Below are 12,843 nucleotides of genomic sequence, written 5' to 3' on the forward strand. Positions count from 1 at the left end.
TGCGGCTATACTATATATTTTTCTTAAAGGAGGATCCGCCTTGACATTAGGTGCCCTCGTGTCAAAATAAGTATGGCCAAGCGGCGCTAGTATAGCCGCCTGGCTATACTATTTATGAAAAATATATAAAGGACCCACCATTCACGTGTCAAAATAGGTATAGCTGAGCGGCAACACAAAATTTTTTTAACGTAGTATAGCCGTGCGGCTATACTATTTAGTAAATTTTAAAAATAATAAAAAATGACTCTCCTAGTTGCATTAGTTTATACTTTATAGATATTAATTTGCTAGTTTCAATACATCCAAAGAAAATATTGAAGAGAGAAATTTCACAGTAAATCAATATGAGAGCTCTGTTTGTTTTTTCTTTTCTTTTCTTTTCTTTTCGGTGTGGAAATTTCACAGTAAATCAATAGAGACTCGGATAATGGCCTAATAATAATGGATAATGCTCTAAACTACTCTTATCGATAAACGAAAATTATAACATTGATCAATCATATTAATAAAGGAACCTCCTAGTTGCATTAGTTTAAATTTATCATCTTTCCGTAGCCATAATAATGCAAGGACTTACAGGTAGAAATTGGAACGTTCAATCATATTAATTTCGTAAATTGTTTTTCTGTTTGATTTGTTGAGGTCTTAACCTTAAAGATTACTTGATACCTTGTTTGGGTTAGACGGTTAAACGAGGAGAAGTTAATTCACATCATTTTAGAAACTCGAATATCAGCAGATCATGACCAATATCTCTTGAAAATTGGCCTTTCGCAATTACGAATCTCTTTGTTAGTTTGAATAGTTTTCATTGTTAGGAAGAAGAAGAACAATCAAGTTTGTTTTGTATGTCATTTGGACTGGTAAAGTTGGAAAATAGAGCAAGAAGTTCCAGCAGAACAACACACACGATGCATGTAGCAACTGACACTCAAATCATGCAGCACATTCATCTATTTACATATTTTTGGAAAAGAGAGCAAAAATTGCATGCATGCACAATAACACACAAACCATACATACATGAAACTCACACTCAAAACATGAACATTTCATATATTTACACCTTGGTAAATGGTAATCTCAAATTATTATTCTACATAAGGACATAACATGGCTTCTCTTCACAGCTCTCTGCTTCAACATCCTTTTGCCCTTTCCTCTCTGACTCTGCTACTTTTTCTCATTTCCCTTCCACCATCCATCCTTTCACAAGACCCCAGCTCCTCAAGCCCTACCATTGCTCAATGCACCACACGGCTTCTTCCACTGGCCTCGTGTGCATCGTTTGTGCAAGGCACTTCCCAATCTCCGGCACAATCATGTTGTGACAACCTCAAGCTGCTCTATAGCCAGCAGCCAGACTGCCTTTGCCTTTTGCTCAATAGCACTACTTTGAGCTCCTTCCCTATCAACACCACACGTGCTCTTCAGCTGCCTGCTCTCTGCAGCCTTCAAGTTGACATCTCTGCTTGTTCAGGTAACTTCTGATTTTGGAAAAGAAAAATATATATAAAACAAGAGGGTTCTGTGATAATTCTGGTTTCAACTCTGTTAAGTAGAATAACTTCAAACAGTTTCATGTTTGTGCATTGTTTTAATCTTCTTCTTTTTTTGTGTGTGGTTTTGCTGCAGGGGTACATGTGCCTCCTAGCACACCTAGTTCTCAAGTTTCCTTTGGGACAAACACCAACTCAACTGCTGTTAACTCTACAATTGCTGGTATGCAAAGATATCATCTCTTACATTTGTATATAATCCTTCTAATTTATGTAATGGTGTCTCAAAAAGAAATTAACTATCAGAAAATAGTAAGAACCCATCAATTAGGTTAGTCATTTTACTATTCCTTGTAGGTTCATTCCTTCGATTAAGAAAAAAGTAAATAGAAAAATCCTATTCAAGGCGTGAATTCTTGGGTTTTTTATGATTCTCTATTTCTTTGGGTTTCAGCCTCTCCAATGCCTCTAAATGCACCAAGACCCAGCATGATGGGGTTAGGATTTGGCAGAACTTCAAGTGCTGGCACCAAATTGAAGATGGGCAGTTACCTCACGGTGGCGGCGCTGGCTATGAGAGGTTTTCTAGTGTCTGGAGTTCTATTTTCAGTATGATCATACCAGCATACGGGAGTTCTATTTTCTGTGGATGGGTTTTTTATGGTGTGTTTAGAGTTTTTATTTTATTTTTAATTAGAACCAGCTCAAGATAATATTTCACTATGGTTTTGTTTAAATGTTACCGGAACTTCAATTGATTTGAATAAGAACAGTGTTTTACTGTCAAATTATGCCCTTCATTTGCCTCTCTTTAGCTTAGCCTTTCTGTATCAACACCACATAATATAGTGGGGGGAAATGCAATTCAAAAAAGAAGTTTTACATATGGAACGTCACCTTACAAATTGAGATATTAAGTTTGACAGAGAGTTTCTTTGCCTAGGAGTGTATCATGTATCAGATGTAAATGTCTTTTTCATGACAGAGACGGACTATTCCAAACTAGGAGCCACTTCAGTTGGGTTGGATTCGAAGACATCTGGGTTAGTTGCCTCCGGTTCTTCCAAAAACTCCCGAGACTGGAATGAATCTTTGTACACAGGAGTCTCCTTGAAATCAGTTGCTCCTTCATTGTAAGAAGTAGCAGCAACGAAACAAGCAATAAGCTGCACACACACACCAAAACAGAACAGCATTAGCCTTGAGGGGTGGTTAGTGGAAGCAAAAGTAGGGTAGTATTCACTTATGAGCTAGATTTCCGTACACTTTGTTCAGGAAAAAGATTCACTCAACCGCCATTAAATTTCTAATCTCAACCTTTCCATAAGCAAAAAGTAAAACCAAATAGAACTCCCCGAATTTCTTCTTCAGGTTTTCATCATATAACCAGTACCAGCAGGTAGCTTTTTGGCTAGTTAAGGAATCTATGAACATCATTCAAATCAGCAGTGGGGGGTTTCAGACATGAAGGTTAAAAGCTAGAATCAAAAACGGCATGTCTTGAAATCACAGTTGCATTGGCCTTTGCTTGTGAAGGAGAGCATTTCTCCAATAATTACCAGAAAACTCTGTTATAGAAGCAAAATCATAACATAATGTGGAAATTAATCATTCTTTGAGCAGGGTTTCAGCTACAACTGAACTAAACTATAATTTAGCAAAGTCCTAGTGATCGTATACTCGTAGCAGCAGAGACATAAAAACCACGAACCCAACAAATTAAAGGACCAAAATTTAACTAGAGTGGGAGAGAATATAGACATACCGCAAAGCCAAAACCAAAAGCCCACAAATACTCGACAAAGAAGCCAAGAAAGTCCCATTTTTCACCTTCCCAGAAGTCAGGTTCGTCACCCGGAAGCTTAGGCAAGAAATACCCATCATCAACATTGTCAACAGCAAAACCACCACCAACGTTTTCAATCTCAGCCGTCCGTTCTAGGCGCAGTGGGTCTTGTTCTTGGTCTCTGGTGGTTGTGGTGCCTCTCTTGTTCTTGCCGTCGGACCTCCCAGTTCTGGACGTGAACCTCTTGGCTGACACCACGTGGAGGGTCCTTCTGGGGGAGAGAGGGAAGAGGAAGTGGCGTTGAGAGGAGAGACTGGTGTAGGGGTGTCTGGTTGAGCTGCTGTACAGGAGCCTAGCTCCACCAGTAGCTCCACTGTTGGCTATGGTTAGAGCCATGAGCGGAGGAGAGTAAGAGAGAGAGTGCAGAACAGAAGCTGATCAGTGCAATCTTTTGTGAGAGTGTGTGGATGAGAGTGGGGAGATGATAATGGATGTTGGTTTCTATATACTTGACCCGGTTTGTCTCCTTATTGTACCATCCGGTCCATTTCTGTAGGCCCAAACATATTTTTTGCTTCTTTCGAGCCCAAATATATTTTTTTGTCTTCTTCTGAGCCCAAATAATAAATAAATTTACTTTTATTTTTCTGTTAATTTTCTTTTAGCTTTTGATTGATTGGTACTTTAATTTTCTAAATCGGTTGAGGCAACCAAACATGAAAATGAGGAACAATGACATTTCCTAGTCTTTATTTCCAAGCATTCATAAACAATTCATTTCCATCTCGTGAAATTAGACATGAAAAATTCAATCGATTTAATACATAATCATAATTTTGTATAGAAGAAGTGTCTAAAAAGTCGTCTATCAATTAGGACATAGAAATCTCACCTTAACACAAACATTGAACCCATCAATATGAATAGAAGCAAAGATATACATTAAATCATTTGAAGAATGTATATTCAGTGATTACATATTGTTCAAAATCCACTGACGAGAGATGATATAAACCCCAAAAAAATTACTCCCCAGTTGGTATGTGATCTGTGCTTGAAGCATTGAAATTTCTGTATTATTAATTGAAAAGTAAAAGATCCACCCACCTTCCCCCGTTTTCTGTTTTTGAATCTAACCCCAAACCCATAAATTTAAAACGAATGTCAATTTAGCAACCAACAAATATAAACAATTTTTTTTTTTGGGCAGAGGAAACAAATAACAACATGTTGGGTTCAAATTCAAAATTTTCCATGTTCTTGTCTTTTTACTTTGTGTCAAGTTTACAACCTATCATATAAACAACTACACGTCTATCATGTACCCTGGTACAAAGCGGTCCGGGGTTGCAAACAAAACACCCCCCAAACCGCCTTGCCGCCGAAACGTTCCTACAGAGCAGAGAGCGATTCGTTTCGCCACGAAACATCCGAAACGCCGCCATCCGAGTAATCAAACAACCCACCTAATGCCACGTACTCCGCCCCGCCATTATAATTGTTGTTCAAATTACAGTCGCCACCAATTCCCAACTCAAACGAGTCGTAATTCGGAATGATGTCGTTCTCAAACCCTAGCATCCCGTCCAATCCAACCGCCTCCGAACCACTCGACGTAAAATCAGCGGCCTCCAACTTTCCGTCCTCGCTTCCTCCATTGGTCGGAGGGAGGCCGAGTTCGTCGTCGGATGCCTCTAGAAGGTAACCTAATTCCGGCTGCGACGACCCGCCTGGAGACGACGTCGTTTCGGACACGGGAAATGCCGGAACCTGTATCTCTTCTTCGAAGCTTTTAATCACCGAGTCAAGGTCCTGGATCGCCGGGTCACGGTCGGTAACGATGTCCGAATCGTCCAGGATGTTGAGGAGGTCGTCTTGGATCAGCTTAACCTCCTCCGACTCCATAACCAACTCGTCCGAGTCGACCCCGACAGGCTGCGGAGTCAATGACTCGTCCGAGTTCACCTCCGAGTTAGTCGAGTCGAACACGGTGGAACCGGACTCGGGCGAGCAGGCAACTGAGTGACTCGAGTTGGCTCGGACGAGTTTGGACTCGGGTTGGGTATGATTTGTTTCTAGGTGGTCCGAGTCATATCGGGGTCGTTTCCTATTGTGGTTGATGCGGTTATCCATTGTGAACCAATGAGAAAAATGAAGAGTGGGTTTGGTTTGGTTAGGTTCCAGAGGGGACAAAGAAAACCCAAATCTAGGATTGTGTTTCAGGAGAGAGAGACACCGAAGAGAAAAAAGGTATATAGAGAGATTGAGAGTTGTCAAAGCAACGAGAGAAAAGGTAGTGGGCAAGTATATTATTAAGTGATGTGGGGAGAGGTGGTATATATAGTAGGCAAGAGGTAAAGATTAGTTAATATTTTCTAGAGAGAGAAAAATAGTTGTTTGGGAGATGAGAAAAAGATAGGGAGAGAGAGAAAAGTTGGAATGGTGGTGGTGGGTGGGTGATGAGAAAAAGAAAGAAAGAGAGAGAGAGAAGATTATCAAATTTTAGGGGGACCAAGAAAGAAAAAGGTTAGGTGGGTGCAAATGCAAATGGTATTTTCTTTCCTTAGATTTTGAAGTTGAAGAATGAGTAGGAGAGTTGAATTGTGGGAAGGTTATATATAAAGGAGAGAGAGACGCAGATAGGATTTGGCATTCAATTTTAAAATGGAAGATGCCGATAGGAGCGGGCACTGTCGGAGCCTTAAAATCCCTCACGGAAGTCTCGGACTTATTTTAAAATATAAAATTAAAAAATAATCTTTTGAAATTTAGTTATTTTATGTTGCCCACCTTAACGTATCTCTACTATAATAATTCTGTCAATTAACTAAATTTAAGTCTGGAGTTTGAGGTCCGTTCAGGACCCACCAATTTTGATTTTTCACTTCCCTTGCTTGGATCGGGTTGCTTGTGAATTGGATTGGGATAGGGTGGGAATGGTATGAGGCTTCTAGGCTTCGCTGTCGTTTTTGTTCTTGACGATTTCTTTGCTTATTTTAGTAAAAGCTTCAACAAAATCAAGTGCTTTACTTGATAAGTGCTTTTTTTAGGCTCCAAATTATGCAGTCAGCCAATCACAGTTCAATGTCTAAGCATTTACTGTTATTGCAATGCTGTTAATACCAAGTGCTTTTCCGAATTTTGTTTTTTCATTTTCTTGTTTAGATTACAAAATACAAACCTACTTTTTGGTTTTTTTTTTTTTTTTTTCCTGCACCAAAGAGAATTTTTTTATAAAAAACCAACAAATGAACAAACCTACTCATCCTATGCCACTCCCATTCCTACTTACTTTTGTTTGGAAAAAAAAAACAATGTTGAGTAAATCAAGGATTTTGAAACTTAAATTTGATAAAATGGAATGGAGAAAAAATATGTTTGTTTTCCCGCAAAGAGGTGTCAACCCCACCTTAGAAGGCCCCTTTAGATTTGCTTATATGAGTACAACTGTACAAGTGCCAATTGCCAAGTTGATGGTCTTCGGCGTTGTTTGGTGACTCGAGGTGGATGAGTGTAAATCTATTATTATGAATCACACTCTTTTAAATAAAATTCGTAAAATATAAAATAAGTCTAATAACAACATACTAAATAACATTCACGATACTTGTTCAATTTAATTGATATAGTTCAATTCAATTCGGCCACAACGTCATATAATATGGAGATCTTTCATAAAAGGATTTCAATATAATTTAAAAAGCTTTGGGAAAAAAAGATGGTAATGAGTTAAAGTAAGAAAAAGTCATTGGATGGCCTAACTCCTTATTTAACAAGTCATCTCGGGTTATTAAAAAACTTTATAAAAATTATGGGACCTACACTCGATCGACAGTTCGCCTAAACCACGTGTGTACGTGGAACTACCTCGAAGCGTAACCAAACGACTTGGCCAGCCGAATCTTGAAGCCGACTCGTGGAAACGGCGCCGACAAGAAGAACAAAAAGGAAATTGCCTTTCACAGGTTTCGAGAAAAATCCAGGTAAGCCTGAGTCAGCTTCTGCGGCTTCAGCGCATGCACGTCGCCACATCATCCAAATCGTGGCACGTGTTACAAGAACCACAACCCTCGCCTTGGCCACACGACCGATTCACCACCGCCTTAGTCTTTATTTATTAAATTGACCAACAGCGGTACTTCCGGTGAGCTAGTCGATATGTTCATGTGCCGAAAGTGACAAGTGATAACTGAACTGTGTCGTTTTATTTTTCGTGGCGCCGTGGGGCTCACGAAGTAACGGGTGGCGTCGAGCCGTGGAACCAATAAATAAATATCTGCATCTGCTTTTTGATATTTTTAGTAATTATTTTGTGAAATATCTAATTGGTTGGTGGAGCTCTTTCCATGTCATGGATGAGGAGGCCACACGCCAACTATTGAATCAATCAAGGAATTGGAAATTTGAAAGAGGACAAGCATTCTATTCTATTCTATAATGTCTTTTATTTTTGTCAAGTATTCTATGATGTCTGTACTAGGCTATCTTTTTTTTTTTTTTTAATTCTTTAATTTATTCTTATTTATAGATGTCGAGTTAGAAAATTATGGTCGGGATTCAAACTTGAGTGTAAAAGAAGAAAATTAAGGTTAAAATCAGTCGGTAATGGGGAGATTTATTAAAGTTTATGCTAGGTATATTAACTTTAAATGTGGAATTGGTGACTCGCTATCTTAATTAATTAATCTAATCCATATTTAATGATACCCTTCACATTTAATAATAACATATAATGTGTGCAAATTAATATATTATCGTCTCTCTCAATATAAAACTTAATAAAAACAATTGATAGTAATGTGTGTGGTGTATTAGAAAAGATGTGCAGGAGTTGGAAGTTGCATCCATAATATCCGATAGAGAGAATGAAATAATTGAAAGCGAAAAAAGTACAATTAATTGCATGCACATGTAGAATTAAATAAGAATGAGGCGATCCATCCACCAAACAACTGAGCTGGAAGGGGTGGAATGAAAAAGCCCAAACAGGGAAATATTCAGTGGGCCACTGTAACATATTGGGAGGGAGAGGGCACTGGAAATTGATAAGCTGTGTGCCAGTAGAAAAGTCACATGCCCCAACTGTACATGATGGTCCTGGACTTGGAGGAGGAAGGACCACATGTGAAGTGAGATGTTATGTACTTGTTTGTTACATGCCCTACCCTGGACCTGATTCTTCATCTTTTGCTTCGTCCCAAAGCCATCCCCAAATATTCAAATTGAAAACCAAGTCCTTTTCTTCCTCGTCTTCCACTTACAAAGTTACAACCACCCATTTCTACATCACTCATTCAATAAATAATAGTTAGACACGGACACAGAACCTGCAACACCTACATGCTATCAATGGTCTCAGAACTGCCACGTGGCGCAACTTGTATCCGCTGGATTATAAAAGGTGCAATGATCAATGCAATTTGCAAGTCAAAAATACACAGATGGCAGAACCAAAGCATTAAAATTTGACGTGTGTGGATTGGAACCCATTTTTGGTCGTTGGTTTGTGTATATATATATATCTTTATATCTGCCTTTTAGCTTTTTCTCCCTGTTTTTCCCATTTGAAATTTGTTAGTACAAAAGATACAAAGGCATAGTACAAGCACTCACTAGCTACCAGTTGCTATGTACTATCACTGGAAATTGATAAGCTGTGTGCCAGTAGAAAAGTCACATGCCCCAACTGTACATGATGGTCCTGGACTTGGAGGAGGAAGGACCACATGTGAAGTGAGATGTTATGTACTTGTTTGTTACATGCCCTACCCTGGACCTGATTCTTCATCTTTTGCTTCGTCCCAAAGCCATCCCCAAATATTCAAATTGAAAACCAAGTCCTTTTCTTCCTCGTCTTCCACTTACAAAGTTACAACCACCCATTTCTACATCACTCATTCAATAAATAATAGTTAGACACGGACACAGAACCTGCAACACCTACATGCTATCAATGGTCTCAGAACTGCCACGTGGCGCAACTTGTATCCGCTGGATTATAAAAGGTGCAATGATCAATGCAATTTGCAAGTCAAAAATACACAGATGGCAGAACCAAAGCATTAAAATTTGACGTGTGTGGATTGGAACCCATTTTTGGTCGTTGGTTTGTGTATATATATATATCTTTATATCTGCCTTTTAGCTTTTTCTCCCTGTTTTTCCCATTTGAAATTTGTTAGTACAAAAGATACAAAGGCATAGTACAAGCACTCACTAGCTACCAGTTGCTATGTACTATCAAGCATGAAGTCAATACTCAATAGTATTGTTCCCCGTCTCATTGTTATAATATAATCAAGGAGAGTAACCGAATCTCGAATTCCAACGTGTCATTAGAATGACCGCACTGTCTTAATTAACTGGTCTAATTCACATCTATATATTGTTATTACACATAATCTTTTATTTATTTATATGTAGATGACCATGACCTACGAGCTTTATCCACTGGTGGGCCCATTTACCACTAGCTTCACCCCTTTGATCCTTTAATTTGAAACATGCATGCGTCATTCTGCAACCTTTAATTATTTTCTTGGAGATTTCAATCAATCTCGTTTGCAAGTGCTAAAGTTGGTGACTTGTTCACAAGTCTTAAATGACCAAGACTTTTTAGACAGCAATTTGCAAAAGGTGATGTTTCATTGATTTATGTTAATTATAACTTCGCTTTCAAGTTTCTGGAAATCGCATCCAACTTTGAAAAAAAAAGGCTTATTATCACAAAACGTTTTTAAAGTTTATGAAATTATCAGATTGCATTTTTAGTGTTTTTTTTTTGTCATTCGTGGTCCTCAAGGTTAGTATACATGATCACAAATGGTCCCTACCGTTAGGTTTCGTCAAAAACTCTATTAGTTTGCTGACGTGGCATATATGTATATCACAAAACATCCTTGAGGTTCACAGACCTATCACAAATGATCCTTATGAAATTTTTTAATTTTTTAAATTTAAAATTCACAACATTTTTGTTTTCTTTTTAAAATTTTATGAATTATAATTATTTTAAAATATATATTAAATTTTAAATACATGTGACACTATATTATTGTAGATGTTGGCTCCATATATATGCCACATCAACAAACTAATGAAGTTTTTAAAAAATAATTTAAAATTCATAAAATTTTAAAATGAAAAAAACTAAAGGTTTAGGGTTCATAAATGGTCCTCAAGATTAAAATCCTTATATAAATGATTTTTTTCATTTATAAATAATTTTAAAAAGAAAACCAAAATTTTACAAATTTTAAATAAAAAAATAAAAAAATTTCATAGGGACCATTTGTGATAAGTGTGTAAACCTCAGAGATGTTTTGTGATATATATGTATGCCAAGTCAGCAAACTAACAGAGTTTTTGACAGAACCTAACGGCAGGAACCATTTGTGATTGCACATACTAACCTTGAGGACCATAAGTGACACAAAAAAACATTAAAGATGCAATCTGATAGTTTCGTAAACCTTAGGGACGTTTTGTGATAATAAGCCAAAAAAAATTAGAAGAAATTGCAGGCTCCAGATCTGGACCATTCAATCTCTCTCAGTCTCAACCCTATTTCAAAGGCAGCTACAGAATCTTGCTCCCACTTTGAACTTTTGCTTGGTGGTGAGGCTTTTTTCAAACCTAATCAAATCAAAGTTTGCATTAGATGTTTTAGGACACGTTCGGGTGTATCGAATTTCTGGAGGGTTCTTAAATATCTTAAAATTGAGATAATCATGCATGACAGATACGGGTACATATATCTCATGTAATCATGTCCAAACCTTAGCCGTATTCTTCATGTGGTTTAAATAATCCTATCCTAACTCATCCAGAAAAATAAATTTGTTCAAACCAAATGGATAAGTCATTCGTTTCTAACATTATGAATCTAATAATTTTGTCGAAATATCAAATCGGGATGGGTCTCTCTCAAGCATTGATTGAAATCGCGTAAACATTATCTCTTGCTGTTTTTTGTCAACTAGCAAAATGAATAATGATGACTGGATCCAGGGGCGGAGCCACACTGGGATCAGTGTGGTCCTGGCCCAACTCAAGTTTTTTTATCTTTTAAAAATAATATACTGTTATGTATTTTTGTATATATATTATTTCAAATACTTTACGTTTTAACATGTATTTAAATGTGTTGTGACAGACCTGTGAAGGCACAAGGAGGTTGTTCAAATTACGCCCTTACTCAGCTTGTGGTGGTGCACTCCAAGTGTACAGATTACCTTATTTCTATTTTCAATATTTAAGTAAATGTCTTTGTCCTTTTACTTTAATTTATTTTTATATTACTCTATTTACTTAAGTTTACAATGTAAATAAGGAAGTACCTCCTATTTGGATTCAAATAAAAATACAAGAAAATCAAATTCCCACAAAATCAAAAAATGAAAAATCGATTTTAGAATAAAATACGATTTATGCTAAAAATGATAGCTCATTAAGTCAATATATACTTCATACTAAAATCCCATAAAATCAAGTTTTCTTATTTGATGTGTAAGGAATAAAAGTAGCCAAAAATTATCTTGAGAAAATGATTATTCAGAAAAACCATTTTTCATAGTCAGTCAATATTTTTTCATGTATGATATGAATGCATTAAGAGGCCTAAAAAAAATTTTAATTTGGGAAATTTTGATTTTTGTTTTTTTCTTTCTTTTGGATTTAATGGGGGAAAAAGTTTTAAAGATATTTGCTAAATCGCTACTCTTTATCTATCTCTTACAATTTTTCTTGCTTAAAATATATTTGTCTATCCCTTTGTAGAGAACAATTATGATTACAACCAATAAGCAATATAATTCTTGACATATGTGATATATATACACTATTTTTTGTATGTATTGTGAATTCAAATTTTTGATGGTTTATAATTTGTAAGAGGCCACCACACACAAGAAATCCTGACTTCGTCACTGACTGAATCATACTTTCCGATTAGTGTTTTTTACACTTAAAATAATGTTATTATTAAACAATCCCTAGTCTCCCTTTTGAGTAAACCCTAGGCAAAAGGAGAAGAGAGAAAGCCAGCCGAAGGTGAGCACATGTTCTGAAAATCCTCTTGATCCTGTCGAAAATTCACAGTTTAGTACCGTGAGAGAGAGAGAGAGAGAGAGAGAGAGAGAGAGAGAGAGAGCAAGAAAGCTTTAGATCTGGGTGCCTTGGCGGACCATGATGACTTCTCTCCTTGTTGCAGATCTGTTCATCTCTATTTTGATATGGATGGCTTTGGTTGTGTGAAGCATCTTATGGAGCGGCTTTGATATGTTGCTACTACTTTAGTCGTTTTTGTTTAGTTTTTTAGTTTTGATTCCAAAAACTCTTATGTGTTGTCTGTGAGTTTGTGTCATGATTCCCAAAAACTTGTTGAGTTTGCTGGGTTGTCTAGTCTTTCTCGGAGAATCATGAAGATTAGCGGCAAAATTTTGTTCTTGATAAATTGCCTTAATATGCAACAATGAAGGCTATAGATAGATAGGGGTTTTAGGCAAGTATTTTTTTCGAGTGATTCTCTTTATATCGTTTCAACCCTTAAACTAA

At 37.0% G+C, this 12,843-nt stretch overlaps 3 protein-coding genes across 3 annotated transcripts; 1 reads left to right on the forward strand and 2 right to left on the reverse strand.

Moving 5' to 3' along the window:
- Window positions 1-1,116: 1,116 nt before the first annotated feature.
- Window positions 1,117-2,164, forward strand: LOC117627420 (protein YLS3). The gene is made up of 3 exons (XM_034359518.1): window positions 1,117-1,483; window positions 1,639-1,725; window positions 1,957-2,164. The coding sequence occupies exons 1-3, from the start codon at window positions 1,117-1,119 to the stop codon at window positions 2,115-2,117; spliced, it is 615 nt and encodes a 204-aa protein (XP_034215409.1). The 3' UTR covers window positions 2,118-2,164.
- Window positions 2,165-2,324: 160 nt separating this feature from the next.
- LOC117627419 lies at window positions 2,325-3,778 on the reverse strand. Its single transcript, XM_034359517.1, has 2 exons — window positions 3,268-3,778; window positions 2,325-2,668 (listed from the first exon to the last, which is right to left on the reverse strand). The coding sequence occupies exons 1-2, from the start codon at window positions 3,682-3,684 to the stop codon at window positions 2,495-2,497; spliced, it is 591 nt and encodes a 196-aa protein (XP_034215408.1). The 5' UTR covers window positions 3,685-3,778; the 3' UTR covers window positions 2,325-2,494.
- A 692-nt stretch (window positions 3,779-4,470) lies between these two features.
- Window positions 4,471-6,006, reverse strand: LOC117627418. The gene has a single exon (XM_034359516.1). The coding sequence runs from the start codon at window positions 5,419-5,421 to the stop codon at window positions 4,681-4,683; it is 741 nt and encodes a 246-aa protein (XP_034215407.1). The 5' UTR covers window positions 5,422-6,006; the 3' UTR covers window positions 4,471-4,680.
- Between the last annotated feature and the right edge of the window lie 6,837 nt (window positions 6,007-12,843).

The sequence above is a fragment of the Prunus dulcis genome, chromosome 5, assembly GCF_902201215.1.
Source record: "Prunus dulcis chromosome 5, ALMONDv2, whole genome shotgun sequence".
NCBI lineage: Eukaryota > Viridiplantae > Streptophyta > Magnoliopsida > Rosales > Rosaceae > Prunus > Prunus dulcis.

Excerpts from the sequence above, each read along its gene's own strand:
- LOC117627419 (XM_034359517.1), bottom strand. The coding sequence starts at position 3,684 with ATGGCTCTAACCATAGCCAACAGTGGAGCTACTGGTGGAGCTAGGCTC. Across the intron at positions 2,669-3,267 it reads CTTTTGGTTTTGGCTTTGCG|CTTATTGCTTGTTTCGTTGC; the intron begins GTATGTCTATAT and ends GTGTGTGTGCAG.
- LOC117627418 (XM_034359516.1), bottom strand. The coding sequence starts at position 5,421 with ATGGATAACCGCATCAACCACAATAGGAAACGACCCCGATATGACTCG.
- LOC117627420 (XM_034359518.1), top strand. The coding sequence starts at position 1,117 with ATGGCTTCTCTTCACAGCTCTCTGCTTCAACATCCTTTTGCCCTTTCC. Across the intron at positions 1,484-1,638 it reads TGACATCTCTGCTTGTTCAG|GGGTACATGTGCCTCCTAGC; the intron begins GTAACTTCTGAT and ends GTTTTGCTGCAG. Across the intron at positions 1,726-1,956 it reads TGTTAACTCTACAATTGCTG|CCTCTCCAATGCCTCTAAAT; the intron begins GTATGCAAAGAT and ends TTTGGGTTTCAG.